The 17,241-nt window shown below is 43.3% G+C and overlaps 1 protein-coding gene across 2 annotated transcripts in view; it reads left to right on the top strand.

Moving 5' to 3' along the window:
- Positions 1–17,241, top strand: part of DHX57 (DExH-box helicase 57) — a 539,830-nt gene that overhangs the window by 186,955 nt on the left and 335,634 nt on the right. For both annotated transcript variants that reach the window (XM_078649008.1, XM_078649007.1), the window contains 2 exons: positions 8,758–8,943; positions 15,005–15,831. In XM_078649008.1, coding sequence (XP_078505134.1) covers positions 8,758–8,943; positions 15,005–15,831 — 1,013 coding nt within the window. The remainder of the gene's footprint in view (positions 1–8,757; positions 8,944–15,004; positions 15,832–17,241) is intronic.

A 17,241-nucleotide genomic window follows, 5' to 3' on the forward strand; every position in this document is an offset into this window, starting at 1 on the left:
GGCGATTGACATCGCCTCAACCTTTGCCTTGCCTCTTGCAATCATGACACTCGATGCAACAAAAGCATTCGATAGGGTCAATTGGTCCTATTTAACTGCAGTCATGGAAAAATTCCAATTCTGCCCTAAATTCTGTAGAGCGGTTGGTCTATTGTATAAAAACCCGAGAGCCAGCCTTTTGATTAATGGCATACGTACAAAATCCTTTGAAATTAGTAGAGGGACACGACATGGGTGTCCCCTCTCCCCTCTCTTATTTAACATTTATGTGGAACCATTTGTTCAGATCATAAGAGAGGACATCAATATTCTGCCTTTTTCTTTCTCTGATTGGGAGAAGAAAGTCGGGCTATATGCCAACGATATTCTTTTCTACACAACTGACCCGGCGCAGACATTTCCTACGGTCATAAAAAGGGCTGAAGAATTTGGAAAATTTTCAGGCTATGAAATAAACGCTGGAAAAACAGATATAATGGCTTGGAACATCACAAACCTTCAGCTTCCGGTGAAACCTTCAATCCGCTACCTGGGGATTAAAATCACAAAGGACATTAACATCTTGGCCCAGACCAATCTTGATCGGATCTCCCGCGAATCCAAGGCATTGATGAAAGCATGGTCCTTTCTCCCGCTCACCATCTACGGGAGAACAAGCCTAGTGAAAATGACCATTCTCCCTAAATACACATTTATCTTTAATACTATTTCATTAACATTCGATACTAAGCAAATATTTAAATGTCAACAAAACATCAATTCATTTATTTGGAGTTATAAATCAACTAGGCTGGCATGGAAGAAGCTAAGAAGGAAGAGAGAAAAGGGAGGTCTCGCATTGCCAGACCTGGAATATTACGCTTGGGCTTTTCATCTGACCCTCTCCAGGATGCTATTAAAAACCCCGCTAGACAATTCAAATGGTTGTATGTTCAAAGCAATGTTATTGGGCTCTAATCTTCCATTGGATGGATTCTTATTCAAGTTTGGACATCAGAGATGTTTCAAAAAAGTAAGGCTAAAGACACTATATTGGTCCCTAAAAGAATGGACTCAAATCAAATCTAAGGTTGGGATGGCATATTTTTCCAACTTTGAACCGATTTGGGATTTTCCAGGGTTCTCTCCGCAATACACTGAGACGGTTAAAACTGTATTATTGCAAGCAGGAATAGAACGATGGGGAGAGTTGGTGGCAGGAGGATCCTTAATACAATGGGAGTCATTCTCAGTTAGGATAACTTCACCACTATCCTGGTTCATTTATATACAACTGTTTAGTTGGCTGCGAAATCTAACAAAGAAAAAGGTCAAAATTGGAGGATATAGCTCCTTAGAGAAAAACCTAGTCGAGAAAGCCTATGGGGGTAAAGAGGTCGCTTTTTATTATCGGAGCATTATGGAAGAAGGGAAGGGCGAATTTGACCTTCCGGTAAAATTGTGGGGAGGAGATGGAGAACCCCAGGCAGAAGATCTATGGATGGAATCCTTTAACCTTTTGTATACGATAATAAAACTTGCGTGGTTGAGGCGCAACCAATTATTTACACTACATCGCGCTTATTACTCCCCTAAAAAACTTTCTAAGTTCCAACCAGGAAAGTGCTGTAGTAAATGCCTTCTTCCAGCAGCTTCAGACCTACACATGTTTTGGGAGTGTCACTATATACTGGCAAGAAGTCAAGTCATCTCTTGAATCAATTCTTAAAATTTCTATCCCTTTCTCATGGTCTTTAGTTATTTTTGGGCTAAGTGACAACATCAAGGGTTTAGAAAGGGAATTTCTATACTACGCCATTCTACTAGCAAGAAGACAAATATGCAAAAATTGGGTTAACATCAATTCGCCGACTCACGCAGGGTGGTTGACATGCAACATCGAAAGTAGATTTAGCAAGAACCTGCAGCCCCCGTACCGCGAGATTTTGGAACTATCTAATAGAGTGGAGGTAAACAGTCAGAGAACCCGGGAGTTTTTTTTTGTGGTTTTTTTTTCTCCCCGGGTCCGATGATTAAGCCCAAGAATCCATGTCCAACGGGAGGCACCCCATGCCACAATGCTATTGGACTAACAGCCGATAACAGGCTCGAATGGAGATAGATTGTACAAGGTTTCCCCTCGCTGAGACATTGGACCTGCCTCTCTGGGGGTTATGAAACTATTTTCTGGTTTCTTACCTGAACGGAGGCGAATGTGTCTTAGCGGTTGGAGAATCCCTGGAACAACGAAGGGGCTAATGAGGACAAAAAAAAAAAACAGAATCAAACAAACCACTTCTCACTCAGCCCAGAATGTGTTATCTCCTGCACTCAGTCTTCCCCCCCTAACACCACACCTGCTACTGACTTTAACCCCCCTAAATTTTTCCCACAAAACTCGTTCCAAGACCTTCACAGTATTCCCTACTTGCATTAGATATGAACATTTATAATCATTAACGCTTATAGTATTTCAAGACGTTCATACTCTACCCACCACAACTCTTACAATAAATGCCGGTTAAAAACGTCAAACAATCCCCAAAAGCACATTTTTTTAACACCTCCCTCCCCCCCCACCACCCAGCAAATAGACCAAGCTCCTCACTCCTAATCACTCACACAGTAGAGAAAGCCTGACCTGTTTCATTCAGCACTACCCTTTAGTCCAAAACAGACACTTTTACTATGGTAATAAGACTTCTGACATCTGCTTTTTCAAAATCTTATCAAAGGTTCTCTGAACTGGTGAACATGCATAAACACCAACCTTCCTGACATACCCACTCAAGGACACTTTTTTGAAGACAAATTTTGCAAATAACCAAGATCTGTGCTTCATGAGAAGCACCTAGCACCTATCTCCTATCCAGCAAATAACGTTGACTGCCTACTACAAGAAAATGTCCCTAATAAAGCCAGTGAAGAGGGGTATGCCGTCCCCACCGTTATGAATTCAAAAATTGTTTAGAAAGAGGCATTAACCAAGTCAGTTTGTTAGAAATCAAATCAACCTGTTTGAATGAGGAAAGTTTTAGGGCACATTCTTGTTGTTTTAGTTGATAATTTGACAAAGTGAGGGGGCGTGGCTACGGTGGCCAGGATGGCAGTTGCAGCATAAGGCTGCTCCTGAGCACCTTCACATTACGCCACGATCCTGCGCGGTGTAATGACATAGCCAAGGACCTGCTTCTCCCCCGCGTCCCAGCCTGGACTGCGGTCAGCGCAGCAGAGCCAGAACCATGGGTAGTGGGAACACCGTGCCACCGCTGACCCTGTGCTGCAGCTTAGGATGCAGCAGGCGAAACCCCCAACTTCAGACCGGTGAGCCAGGCGCTGGGAGAGAAGGGGCGAGGCTGACTTGCCTGTGGAGACACAACCACCCTGCTTTACTTCACGCGGGCCCCGGTGTTTGCTGCACTGTTCAGGCCCATGGAGGTGCCTCGCAGTTGCGATCATTTGTTTCCTGATCCCAGGCCACTACTGCTTTGTTGGGCCTGTGGGCTTGCACTGGGCCCTTGAAGAACCTGGGACGGCCCTGTAGAAGTCCTAATCATTACAGAGACTGTGGAGGGGGGTGCCCCCTCCACAGGAAGGCTGATACTTGCAGGTCAGAGTGCCCCCCCTGGAATTGTCGCCTGCTTGCTGTTGCAGCAGGGCTGCCACCATAGGACCTTCTTCTTTCCCCTGTTTTGCAGGACTTGTTGATGTCCTGGGACTGGGATGAGCGATGTGCTGTCACTTGCCTCCCTGTTCTCGCAGCCCCCTCTGAGGCAGTCCGCTGGACCTTCCTACACTTTGGGGGACCTGCTATGCTCCTGCCTTGTACTGACCCACCTGTGGAGTGACTGGGACCTAGTGGACTCGCCCTGCGAAGGGTCCCCTGTCTTGACCTGGTTTCTTGGGGGCCATTGGGAGGTGGTGTCCCTGGCTCCAGGACTTCTATATCATTGTGGAGCCCACACTCCAGTAAGGTGCCTTGTCTCGCCCGGCTTTGCATCCTAGGCAATAGGTCAGGTTGGAGCTGTCCTACTCCTGAGGACAACCTGGCTGCTCGTGCTTCTGAAGAGCAAGCAGAACTGAAAGAGACCGCCTTGCACACTATCCTCATCCCGCACGTGGAAAAATCCCTGTGGGCCCTGCCATGCCCTGGCTGCTTGTGTTACCCATTGGTAAGCAGGCCAGGGGAAAGTCTTCTCTGCTCCAAGGCTTCTTGAGCTAAGCCTCCTAATACTCACCTTGGGCAAGGACAGAGCCCCACCGCCTGCCCCTGCTTAGATCAAAATGGACCTCTTCATAATGGCACAGACGGAGTCCGGAGGTTCTTCGGGGGGTCCTCTGGCATTGCATACTCCTTAGGACATGCCCAACCCAATCTGGTCACCATTCTCAAGGCCATACAAGACTCACCCAGCCCCAGAAAACCGGGTGGGCGAAATCCAAATGGATGTGGTGGTCCTCTGCCAGGATATCTGAAATGTTGTCACCCGAGTTAACGAGGCAGATGTGCCTGGTGTCTTTGATGGAGGACGATGTTTCCATCCTGAAACAGCAGGTGCGAGGACTTTCGACGGCTGCCCTGGAGGAGTGGGTGAAGGATGTCGAGAACCTCTCCCGCCGCAATAACCCGGAAGGCTCGGAGACACCGGATGCTACAAAATTCTGGAGGACTGGTTTTGCTCATGGGTCTCGGAGTCAGCCCTCTTGCCTTGGTTCGTAGTGGAACTGGCCCACAGATCTCTGTCCCAGCGCCCCCACCTGGGGCTCCAGTGCGCCCCTTGATTGCCAGGATCATCAACTTTTGAGTTCAGAGATGGAATCCTCAGAGTGGCCCATGAGCATTCCGAGCTCAGTTTCCAGAACACATGCTTTATCCGGTTTCCTGACTATACCAGGGATGTCCAGCTTTATAACTATGTCGCACTTACCCTGACTTTCCCTGGTACAGTATCATACTTGGAGGAAGTCCAGTCAGCTTCCTGTGCTCACTACATGCTTCTCTATTTGCTTTTTTTTTTTTGTTTTCTCTACCTCTGTTGAGGTCTAGTTTGGGTGACAGATTCTTAAGGGGTGGAAGCATGGGGAGGGGAGAGTTGAGGGGAACACAGGCAGTGGTTTACTGTATCTTTTGTTTTGTTTGTGTTGCATCCACCACTCGGTTTTTCTCTACCTGCGCTCCGAACCAGGTTTCACCTTGGTCCTGCATACCACTGACGTCTGGCATTCCCATTCTTAAGTTGATGTGCTTTAATATGAATGGCCTCCTGTACTGCATTAAACATACCGCTGTCATGCGATTTGCCAAACGCTTCCAGCCTGCTGTTCTTATGCTTCAGGAAACTCATATGCTAGGATCCCAATGTTCCTTCCTCTAATGATATGGGTATGAAAACGTGTTCCATGTGGGGCTCCTGGCGGGGGGGGCATCTTGCTATATATGGGATATCCTTTGACACTTTCCAACTCAAAGGGCGGTACATGGCGGTGGAGGGCCGGCTTCAAGGCTGACAGTATAATTTCCTCTTGGTCTATTTGCCTAACCATACACCCACGGCAATGCTGTCTTTTCTGACTGCCTTGTTTGCAAACCTGCCCATGGGCATCTGTAGGAAGCTGGCTATCTATATAGTGCACCAAAATGAGGTACATTGTGCGGAGAGTCCACGCAAATCTTATTGGTGTACAGGTTCTATAATAATAATCACAAGTGCTCTCTTTTGTGGCTGCGTGGGCAAGCAGTTTAGGCTTATCAGAGGATAGTGTTAAGCATTTATCGCACGCAGAGTCAGTAAGCGAAAAACACACTCAATAAATCCAACACCAATTTAGAAACATAATACCTATTTTTCTATATATTTTAACACCAAGAACTTTGTAATTGGGTGCGTTTTTTTCAGATTATTACTCATAATAAATTTGGTACTGGCATCAGTACAGATTTATTAAGACAGTGTGTTTGATACCAAGCACCATAGGTTTCAATGAAGCCGTTATGTAGCTCGCTTTGACCAGTGCCCAGTACATACCTTAAGATGGCTTTCCTGTTCACTTGTAATATTTAGTAATAGAAGTGGCACAAGGGCATTTCAGTTCATGCAGGTTTGTCCTCACATAAAATATAATGCAACCTGCCTTATGGCTCAAAGGCCTGCTGTAGGGTTGACTGACCGATTCCGAAGGTAAAATCCTGTCCCAAACTACCGATATCCTACGGACTAGTGAGTCCTTCTACCAGGACCTCTAAGCCTGTAGAATGCCCCCTGTCCCCCCAGAGGCACAACACCCACTATTACGTGATATCCTGCTGCCTACTGTCCTCTCCTCCCTGGCCCATGAGTTGGATGAGCCCATCACTGAAGACGAGAGTATCTCTGCCCTTTCTGATATGCCATCCAGCAATATGCCTAGCCCTGATTTCTTTCCCGTCGAGTACCATAACATGTGTAATTCACGTTCACCCATAGGCATCTTGGCGCTGAATAACAAATGTGTAGAGTACTACCGGAGTTTCCACACTGACGCAACCCCATTCCTACTCAAGCTTTATACTGAAGTGGTTAAGCGGGGAGCATGCGTACCTGCATTGGATCTAGCTTATATAGTAGCTAGCCCTAAACCGGGACACTCCTCGAAGTGCTACTGGTAAAGACCTATTTCCTTAATCTATAACTAAATTATACTCTATGCTAAAATCCTGGCAAACTGGCTACAACCCACTTTATCATACTTAATTCACTGCAAGCAAAATGGCTTTTTGCCCAGGAGCAGCAAGAGTCGCTGCCAGGGCCGGACTGGGACCCAAAACAGGCCCTGGCAAAGTGTTTGGCCAGCCCCCCTGGGGTTTGGGGGTATGGCCGAGCTGTTTACCAGGGCCGGTTTCTGCAGATTTTGTTACAGCAGCCGATATTGCAGCTATGCTGCAAAAACGGCCCTGTAACTTAATCGTCCCCTAGGGGCCCAAAACAGGCCCCCAAACCTGGTGGCCCACCGGAGAAATGCCCGGTGCCCGCTATGGCCAGTTCGGCCCTGGTTACTGCATCAGAAGGGGTTAGGTGGATCCCTCTAGGTGAGGCGGTTCTCATCCCCTTGTGGCACTCCTTGTTCTAGACTTCGAAAAGTGCTCGATGTAGTGGACTGGTCCTTTTTTGAGGCTGTCCTTGAACACACCAGTCTGGGGAAGTACATGAGACGCCTTATCAGTGCCCTCTATCACCAGCCTCTTGCACAGGCCCGGTTCAATGGTTAATTTATGAATCGCTTTCCTATTCGAAAGAGCACGCGTCAAGGCTGTCCCCGGTCTCCAGTACTAGTTGCCCTCGCGATTGAACCGCTAGCACGGCTCATCCGCTGCGATGCCCAACTAAGCTGGTGGTCATGGGATGGTGGCCCAGAGAAGAGGATCGCTCTTTATGCGGATTACATTTTGTTTTTGGCCGACCCCCAGACTTTGGGGCCGGATGCCTCGAAATCCTCGCATTATTTGGTGAGGCCTCTGGTGTCCAGGTGAAAACATCCAAATCTATCCTGTTCCTCACCGGAGACGAGGCAGCGCACACTTGTGGCAGCCTGATATCTCGGTGAGGTGTCTCTCTTTCAAGTACCTAGGATTTCATATCTCCCTGACCTCACAAGATACCTCAACATGACCACATTAGTATCCAAAAGGAAAAGTGACACCCAGAAGAGGTCACTCCTTCCATTACATTTCATGGGCCATATGGCCCTCACTCTGTAGACCTATACCCACACTTTCCACTCTCAATTTCCCTGTGATGGTTTTACACACTCATCTCCACTCTGCACTCCTTTCTCTGGTTGGGTGGTCGCTCCCGAATCATATTTTTCCAACGTTAGATAATCTAGCGGATTGGAGGGAGGCCAGGCTGGCCCCACACACGTTGGCCATCTCCACATCCCTCTGGCTGATTCAGTTAAACTATCTACACACAACGTACCTCACCCCGATACGCTTACACCATGCTGGCAGGATCCTACAACCTAACCTACTCCCTTGGGTGGTGCTGCTGGGCATGTTTGATGAGATTGGCGGTTCTTAGGCTGAGCATACGCTCGTGGGTGTTGCCTCATTGGTTCCTAGTGGGACATTGCCTAGAGATGGAACTCCCCCAGCACCTCAGCCCTGACGGAATGAAGAGCAGAAGTGGACTGGTGCACTGAACTCGAAAAAAGCCTGTGGGGAGCTTACTATGGGTTGAGGATGTGATTGGTCAAATGGTTGGTTATAATGTGAAGGTGAGATGCTTCTGTAATTGTACTTTACTTGGTGGAATCCAAAAACGAATAAAGATGTTATAAAAAAAATAAATAACAAGTTATGTATTTTATGCTGTTGGCAGTGGACTGTTAAAGAGTAATTGTACTGTACACAGAGCTAGTCAAGGTAGACTACTGGACTGTCACTTTATAAATGGGCGCTCATGTAAACCTTGAATAAAATAAAATTCTCAAATTCTAATTTGGGCAGTGCCTTCCAGTGTCTCAAATCCTACAGTTTACTTGTATTTATGTAACGGTCTCCTTGTTGCTTCTCTGAAACATTTAAATTTTTTGCTGTGGATGCAAACACATGCCCAAATTGTCCAAGAATGTGCAATACCCTGAAATACAATTATTAAAAGAATCAAACTGTATTTAGAAAGGGCCATTCTTCTTTCTGAATTCATGTTCTGCTTATTTTTATGCTTATATTGGTTGTTGTGTCACTTGAAAGGACATTGAACATAATTGTTGGTTATATATATATTTCTTTTTTAACAGAGATGCTGGATCAGGTGAAGAGGATGAAGAGTATGATGAACATGATTACCGGGATGATGATGATCACTATTGGTCAACTGAAGGGGAGGCACCAGATGCTACTAATAACTTTTCTTTTTATCCTCCTGAGCCAGTGGAAGTACCCGAGACCGTGGTTTCCCAGTTTGCTATTAAAAAACTCTCCAGGTGAATTCAAAGTTAGGAATATGTTTTGCTCTGACTGTTCATACTATCCAGTGTCTGATACTTAGTTAAGATCAGAATTTTTAAAGACGATTTTTAGACCTCATTCACACCTTAATCCTAATCTGAGAATGCTGTGATCTAAATGGAACGAAAAAGTTGATTTATTTAATTTCGTTGTAAATCACAGCATTCATACTTATTTGAATGGTTGGAAATTGTCATTTTCAGTGAATTTTCTCAGACTGAAATGACAAGTCATAGGGCATGGCGACCAGGAGGATCCTTAGAGCTTGCATAGGATTCTCATTTAAGAACTCCCAGGCCCCTCAGTAGACAAACCACAATGGAAGGATAATTATTACATACAAATAAGTTAAGCAAAGATCGCAATCAGACTTCACCACTTTGACTCTGATGCTTTTCTAAATTTAAACAAAACATGGGTTCAACAGTGAACAATGAACTTTTTCTTAGACATGGAGAATCATACAGTAATTTTTTTATGGCTTGATGATAAGCCAAATCATTGGTTTGACTCTTTCTTTTGAACTGCATATGAGAATCTGGGTTAAAGAAATACATACAAATTTATAACTACATATATTGGTAGCAAGTGTTATAGCAGTAACTGGACAATTTGCTTTAGGATTGATATTGAGTACCTGCAATTTTAGCTTAAAATGTGTGCTCCAGACAGCAAAAACAAAAGCGCCTAGATGTAACTGCACACAATATAGGCAAAAGTTGTTATTCTCTAGTTGAAGCTTCAGTTGAAAGTGCAGTGGAAGTGATTGAGTAAAATATGTAACAGAAAAGGGCCGCTTGTTGCACAAATTGAAGGCTTTTATTTTTAAACCATTCACTCCCAAATCACTTTGACTAGAACTTCTCTCCGAAATTGAGCCATGAAATACTAAAGCAGAGTCTTAATCTTTGTTGCTAGTATTAAATCACACATGTACTTCAAATTGTAGGCTTTAGGGCAGATTGTGAGGTAAATTTTGTGAAGTAAATGTGAGCAGAATTTCATTATCTAATTTAGAGCTGATGGGCCTTTTTGGCACAGGGCATTGCACCCTATTTAGAGGCATTAGATGTAAATGTTTAACTCTGCCCTGGTGTTGCTTCTGAGGTAGTGTGGCATGCTCTAAAGTAGGTTACCTATGAGCGGTAATTTAGAAAGCTGCTTCCGGATTGGGGCTCTTTGGTCACTGCTGAAAGAGAGAATTTGCTTCAAAATCTTCCATTGAGCAAGCAAAGAACTTGTCTTGGTATATTCTTGCTGAAATTGATTTTTGTTCACCCTTGATCTGTCCGGTTGCTTAAAGCAGGTCTCGTGTCATAGTTTGACAACATAGGAAGAAACAGACCTGTTTGTTGCACACTTATTTGCTCATTCAAATAACTGTGTACTACTACAGAAAGTGGTGTAGACCTCTGCAACTCACTCACTTCTCATTATTCATCCTGTTCCGGTCTACCACTTTGGACCTGCTTGAGATCTCTTAGAACTCAATATTCTTTCTAACCTGCAATTTGTGATCGGGCTCGCCTCTCGTACGGAGCTTTATGTGGAATACTACATACATTCTGACAGGGGCCTTCTAAATGAAGTCCTTCTTCCCTCTGTGAAGTCGGGTTATGTTGTGTTTTCTATCCCACATTTAAACTCCTACCAAGTAAGTAAAATGAAAGTGTAGGATTTAAAGGATCTCTTCTTTAGCATATTGTACCATATTTTCAGAACAGAGATGTTTGTCACCAAATAGAACTAGATCTACAGGGGAAGCATTTCGCATTGGTTAACAGAGCTATTTCCAAAGAGTAGCAGGTGGACAAATGAAAGGGGTGTATCTAGGCAAAATATCTCAATGAAGAATCATCACACAGATTTCCTAAAACTACATTCACTCTCCATCTCAATGTCACACAGTGTTTTGTAAAGCATATTATCGCTTCTTTGGGTTTCTTGGAATTTAGTATAGTACTACACTAAGCTAAAGCCAACAGGACTAATTTAGTGAGGGTCAAAGTTGTTAAACAGCCAGCTTCTTCCTTCATCTAAGATTGCAAAATGTTGGCATCAGCAGATAAGTACCCCTACCTCATATGCCAGCGTCTGAAGGGGGTTATTTTTCAGGAGGTCTTAATTTGGCAGCCGGTGCACAAGTAGTATTATCCTTTACACAAATACAACTTGACTTTTCATCTTTCTTTGATTTGAGCCACCCACTCAATGACACAGATTCTCAACTATCACTGAACCAGTGAATATCTGAATATCTCCACACAGTAAGCAATATGGAAGGTACCCAAAGGACAGTATCACATCAATATCCGCAATTCCTTTTTTCCAAAACGTATTCTCCTGACCATTCTGCAGTTGCAAGCTGTTTTTCAAACTGGATCCAGTCTCAAATGCCTTTTACTCTTTGGCCTCTCTTGTCAGACATGATCCCGAAACCATGTCAGAATTTAGCATTATCCTCTTAACCCATCTGGCTCAGATTAGCTCAGTTTTACAGTCTGCAAGCATGTTTCACCAAACACTGCACCACATACCTGCAGAGGACTGAAGTACCCAACATATGCTGGGCTGAGTAGATTTTATAGGGTGGCGTAAGCAAGTAGGACTTCTGCCCACTGCTGATGCAGGTAAAAATATTGTGCCCATGAACTATTGATTCAGTTTCCACCAACCATCAGTTTATCCAGAGTCTGATTCAAGGCGGAAGTAGCCACTCTCTCCTGTGGCTGTGGTTACCCTTTGGATGCACCCCTTTTCCATCCAAATCCAATGTTCTTCTGGAAAACATAAAGAATTACAAGGCTCATCCGCTGCAGATTTGCAAGTTGTCGAGTTCACAGAGGAAAAAATACAGACAAGGTAAGGAAATGCACAAAGGTTCCAGGTGGCACAGCTGTCTACTAGGAGCAAGGAAGTATCTGTGTAACTGAGGTTCCTATATTTGGCCTCCAGGTTAAGAACAAGGAAAGATGGGTTTTCAATATGGAAGTGAACAGATGGTGTGATGCAAGCTACAAATATACATAAAATCCCCCAGGTGTTTGGCAATCTGCTAATTGTGACAGAGGGTGCACACAGTTGTCGTCATATCCACTACATTAAGGGTTTTGTTTCTTCCTGATGCATCACATCACTAATGCATTGTCCATCTAACCCTGGGCAATGTGTCTAGCAGAGCTTTTAGTGCACAGGAACCTGCAAAAAGGTGTAAACAGTTGATCTGCAAGTTCCTCCAATGGCAACACCCTCTAGGGAACATACTTCCTCACCCAATAACCCAGCTGGCATGTGATGTGATAACCTGATTCAGTGAAACTGCTCCAACTGATTCCATGTGGTCTGGCCAACAGTGGTGCTTCACACAAACCTTTTTTGAGAGCCAGATATTCTCTGCATATGACCCACAGACTCTTTCAAACCTTACAAGTTTTCGATCTCTGAGGGGCCTGTATTGGTGCTCGCCCAGAAATCCTGCCTGAATGAATGTGGGGAGAAGGCTCACAGCCCATGTCAAATCCCAGAGATCCTTTATGGCTAATCACAAAATGGCCTTAATCTCAACTCATAGAATAGGCCATTTGTCTCCCTAATGTCATTATAATGCCCTTCGCGTATATAATGAACTACAAAAATTCCATCTCTTGACTCAGGCCCATTAACTGCCTCTTCTAATGTATCAGAAACATGCATGTAGTCTGTAGCCTTCTGCATCTATCCATTTAATGCCCATTTAATTTGGGACATGAAAATCAAGAATTCCAAGTAAATGCCGGGCTGCTATAGCTGTCTTGAACAGTTGGAAAAACACAATGGTGTGGAAAAAAGACTGAATGGCAAACTGGACAATTCCTCTATCCCAACTGCCCAACTGAATTACAGGAATCTGCAATGGGGCAGAAAATCAAAAACGTTCTGAATCAGTCTTTCTTATCCCACATCACTGCCTAAGAGAATAGCAGTGATGTACATACATAGCTGCATCCACCATCCTTTATTTTGTGAGGATCAGTAAAACAGGCAAATAAGACTTCTGGTATAAAGATCAAGTTTCTTCAGGGAAACTGTTTCCTGTTGCCCTGACACATTTCACCCTCAACCTGTTAGGGCTCTGGAGAGGAATGAATACAGATAAGGCGGTAATTTTGTAATATTTATAAGGACTGTGTGTTGGGAGCTCATTCTCAATCAATTATTCATGTGGTCCTTCCTCGATAAGTCACGTTCCCTTGCGCTTACGAAATTGAGAGTAAGACCCACAAAGTGTTTTCAAAGTGCAGTGTTATCCTGAGAAAGTGGAACAGCTATATCCAGTAATTTATTAAGTCTGTGATTCCCACAGGCCCACATCGAAAAGGTGAGACTTAATCAGCCAAACCCCCAGAACATCAAATCAATAGGTCCTTGAGATCCACATTCACAGAGAAGACCTAGACTTCACACTTGCAACAATAGAAACAGACCTAACAAATAACACCAGAGCATCATATTGCCAGAAGATATCACTTCCGTTCCTGTGCAGTCTTTCTGCTGGTTTTGGACATAATGTTGTGCTAATGCTTGTGTCCATGCCCAAGAGTTAAAGTGAAGAAATCCTGGAAAATAAACTTGCTGAATAAAGCTTTGTAATCTATATCTAATACATTTAGCAAGAAAGGCACTGGATTGTTAGCTTGCAAGATTTGTCCGGTGAACGAGAATACTTCGAGTACTGTGAATATTGTCTATGGGAGACCCTCAATTTTCATTGTCATCTCTGCATTCAAACACTTATCAATTGCTTTGCGGTCCATTTTAATTGACCACATTAGACACTGTTTTACACTGCCTCACAGTGTAGTACTGATGACACTGGCAGTCTACCAATGCCTGTAGAAAACTCAATTTTAATTGAGGAAGCCATTTGTCGACTTGATCAGTGGTGTTATATTCTTCCTTATCACGCTTCCCGTGCAGCTATTGCAGCTGCAAATACTGATGTTGATACTATGTTCTGTTTTTGCAGCTAAATGTGGCAACACAATGTATCTTGAAGGTCAATATAAAAATTGAATGTATTAGTCCTATGTCAAGGCTGTTAAACTGGAGATCTGCTTGCAGGCCCTTTGTGGAATACACCGCTTGCTCAGACCACTTGCCACACCTTTTGAAGTTTTAACTTCAAATTACACATATGTAGATCACTCCCAAACATACCTCATCCTAAAGGGCAACCCAGAAATATCATTATTCTTCTCCAGCGCCCCCTTAATCTCCCTAACAACTGCAGGACCAAACGTCTTTACCCAATTGCTCATCTTTGACCTTGGATGTCTCCTTCACTTCTGTGGCCCACGAAGACTACTGTACTCCACATTTATATATTCATTACCTCTTTTTCCTTCAAAACCACACTTTCTTAGCCTCATCCTACTTTTCTGACTTTCTCACTGTTGGCTTTAACACCTTGCTTGCAACTCATGATGGGTAGACATTGCATTGGCAACCTTTGATTGGTTTTCCTCGTAACTTTCAAGTCCCTCATTTTCCGTCTCCTATTGCTGCTTTCGTTCTTCATCCACTGCCTTGCCTTTTGTCTTCCTTTAAGTCTCTATTCTGGCACTTAACAACTTCTCCCATTGATGACAAAAATTTCTGTTTAACCTCTGCAAACATCTTTTTACCGAGGTCACATATGTCTTTTTCTCTTTTCCTTAATTCACCCTTCAGTGGCATTCTCAATTCTGTGGCTTTCTGCAAATAATTGTCAGATAACTCCTTTCCTGTATATGTCATCAGAGACTGCTGAAATCTACATCTCCTAAACCAACTACTGTGCCTCCTATTTGGTTTACACCCCCTTGCAACACTCTTACCCCATCTGCCATAATACTAATTGTTAAGCGTCCCCTACTTCTCATCTTATAAATCTGGATGCAATTTAATTCTTACCAAATAACCCCAATACAGTACAGCAAAACCGAAGAATGTTTGGGTGTGGATTTAAAAATAATTTTCTTTTGTCTGATTTCTCAGTGAACTTTCTTTCTGCCATAGGTATGGATTTGATAATGAGCGCTGTGTGTCTGCACTGAAGCTTTGTGAGTATGACGTGGGAAAGTCTTTGGAACATTTAATGCAGCTCTGCCTTACGGACACTTTCGGTGGAAGGATAAAACCTCCTGAGACAGCTGCTATTTTCAGCATGGAAGAATGTGTGGAGCGCAGGCACGAGGAAGCCTTTGTTCTGCAGTCTATTTGTGGAGACAAATTTATGGAAAGGATTCAAAACATGGTCTGGACCATTGGCCTAGAGCTAAATCACCTCACAGCTATGCTGCACAAACCCAGCAAACGTGAAAGTGCTAAAGAACAGCTAAAACTGAATTCAAGAGATTTATGTCGGTTTCTGCTTAGAGGAGATTGCAGGTTTGGTGCACGATGCAAGTTTAGACACGACTTTTCAAAAGAAACTCAGAAAGATGATGCCCATCTCAACAGCCATTGGCAAGGGGAGTATTTATATGACCTTGAAATACGGTTCCCTGCTGATAATAAGTACCCCTTCCAAGCACCTCTTGTGGCTTTTCATTCCACTAATGAGAATTTGCCTTTGGCTTGCCGTCTGCACATTGCTGAGTTCCTCTTCAGTAAGGCATTAGAAATGGCAGAGAGGTGCGAACCTGCGGTGTATGCGCTGATGACCTACCTGGAAGATGAACAGGAGATAACAAGGCTTCTCACTAAAACCCACCACAAATATAGTGTACCCCCGCCTTTGATAACCCTTGGTTCAGCGGGTGCATCCTTGGACCGACCAAGCACAGTGGTTAGAAAACCTGTGCCACAAGAGACGCCTTTGATTTCAAATCAGCAATTGGAAGGTATGTAGAAGCCCTACTTATTTTTACAGAGTAGGCCTAATCTTGTGTTTATGGATTTTGTGATAAAATGTAGTTTGGTTCATATAAACTTGTAAGTGATTTTTTATTTTGTGCAGATGAATTAGTCTGTGCAAATTTGAATGTATATTGTTTTGAGACTTTCTTGATAGTTCTAGGTTCGCTATGTCATTGAAGAACGAAGCACAATAAAGAGTGATTTTGCCACAATACTTTGGTCTGCGCATATATTGCAATATTGTGCAGATCAAACCATACTCCCTAGGAAAAAAACACACACATTTGCTATTTCTAGGTTCTGGACTTTGGTTATCATTCTGGGATTTATGTTTCACTCTTTATGAAATGCAACTAAATGTGAGTGATATTTGTTTTTTAAAAAAACGAATAATTTTCACATTTACTTCATATCTTCAAGGGGCAATTTGACGGGGAAGCATAGTTTCCACTAATATCTACCCCTGAATGTACTGAAAACAAAAATATACAGTTTGTCTGATTTTAAGGGTACACAAAAATGCTTAAGATTTACATGTTTTTGAGCAACTTAACATTGTATAAAAAGAAAATAAAACATGGAACACACAAAACTCCTGGTAGTAAAAAGGGTTAAACAAACAATGACTTGGCCCCAATGATATGGACAGTTTTTGCCTTAACTTTATCCTGTTTTTACCTTGCCTCATAGAGTGGTCATCCAGAATTTTCCCAAAATCAGACAACTGTTAGACTCCTTCCATTTGAGGTTAGAGTAGGCTGAGAACAGATAAGTTGCTCATTACTCCGATAGATGTGCTTCTTTGGTAGCCAACAATATTGATGTCCGTGGTATAGACCTGTCTCCTGTATTTGATTACATTGTTTATGAAGCTTTGTTTGGCTTCCTGTCAGAGGTAAGATTTGATGCTTTATTCGTTGTTGGATATTCCCCTGACATATGGTGGGACCTCAGAACGTTTCCGTTGGCCTAGCAATATTTAATGCATAGTTTCACCCCTTCCTAGGTTGATTTCAGATTGCAATATTTGACTGATTTTCACCTGCAGCCAGGCCTACCTTATAATCGGTTATTAGAACTTAGCAGCCAAATTCTATTAAAACCTGCCTTGCTTCTAATCATTTTTGGATGCAATTGAATTTGTATGAAGATAATGTGTTGTGTAATTTGATGCTTTGATGTGTGATCATTCTTGTCTGTGAGGAATTGGGAAATCCAGACTGATAACTCATTCTTCCATGCACAACTTGTAACTATGTGCAAATTCTGTTACCACCAGATCTGTGTTTTAAGTAAGCTGCTTTTTGCTACCCAATTCCGAGCAACATTTCTTCACAACTTCCAAACAAAATTTTTGCATTTTGCAGCTGTCTTGATGCTCCAGCTGCATTGTT

Source organism: Lissotriton helveticus, chromosome 6 (genome assembly GCF_964261635.1).
Source record: "Lissotriton helveticus chromosome 6, aLisHel1.1, whole genome shotgun sequence".
NCBI classification, from domain to species: Eukaryota; Metazoa; Chordata; class Amphibia; order Caudata; family Salamandridae; genus Lissotriton; species Lissotriton helveticus.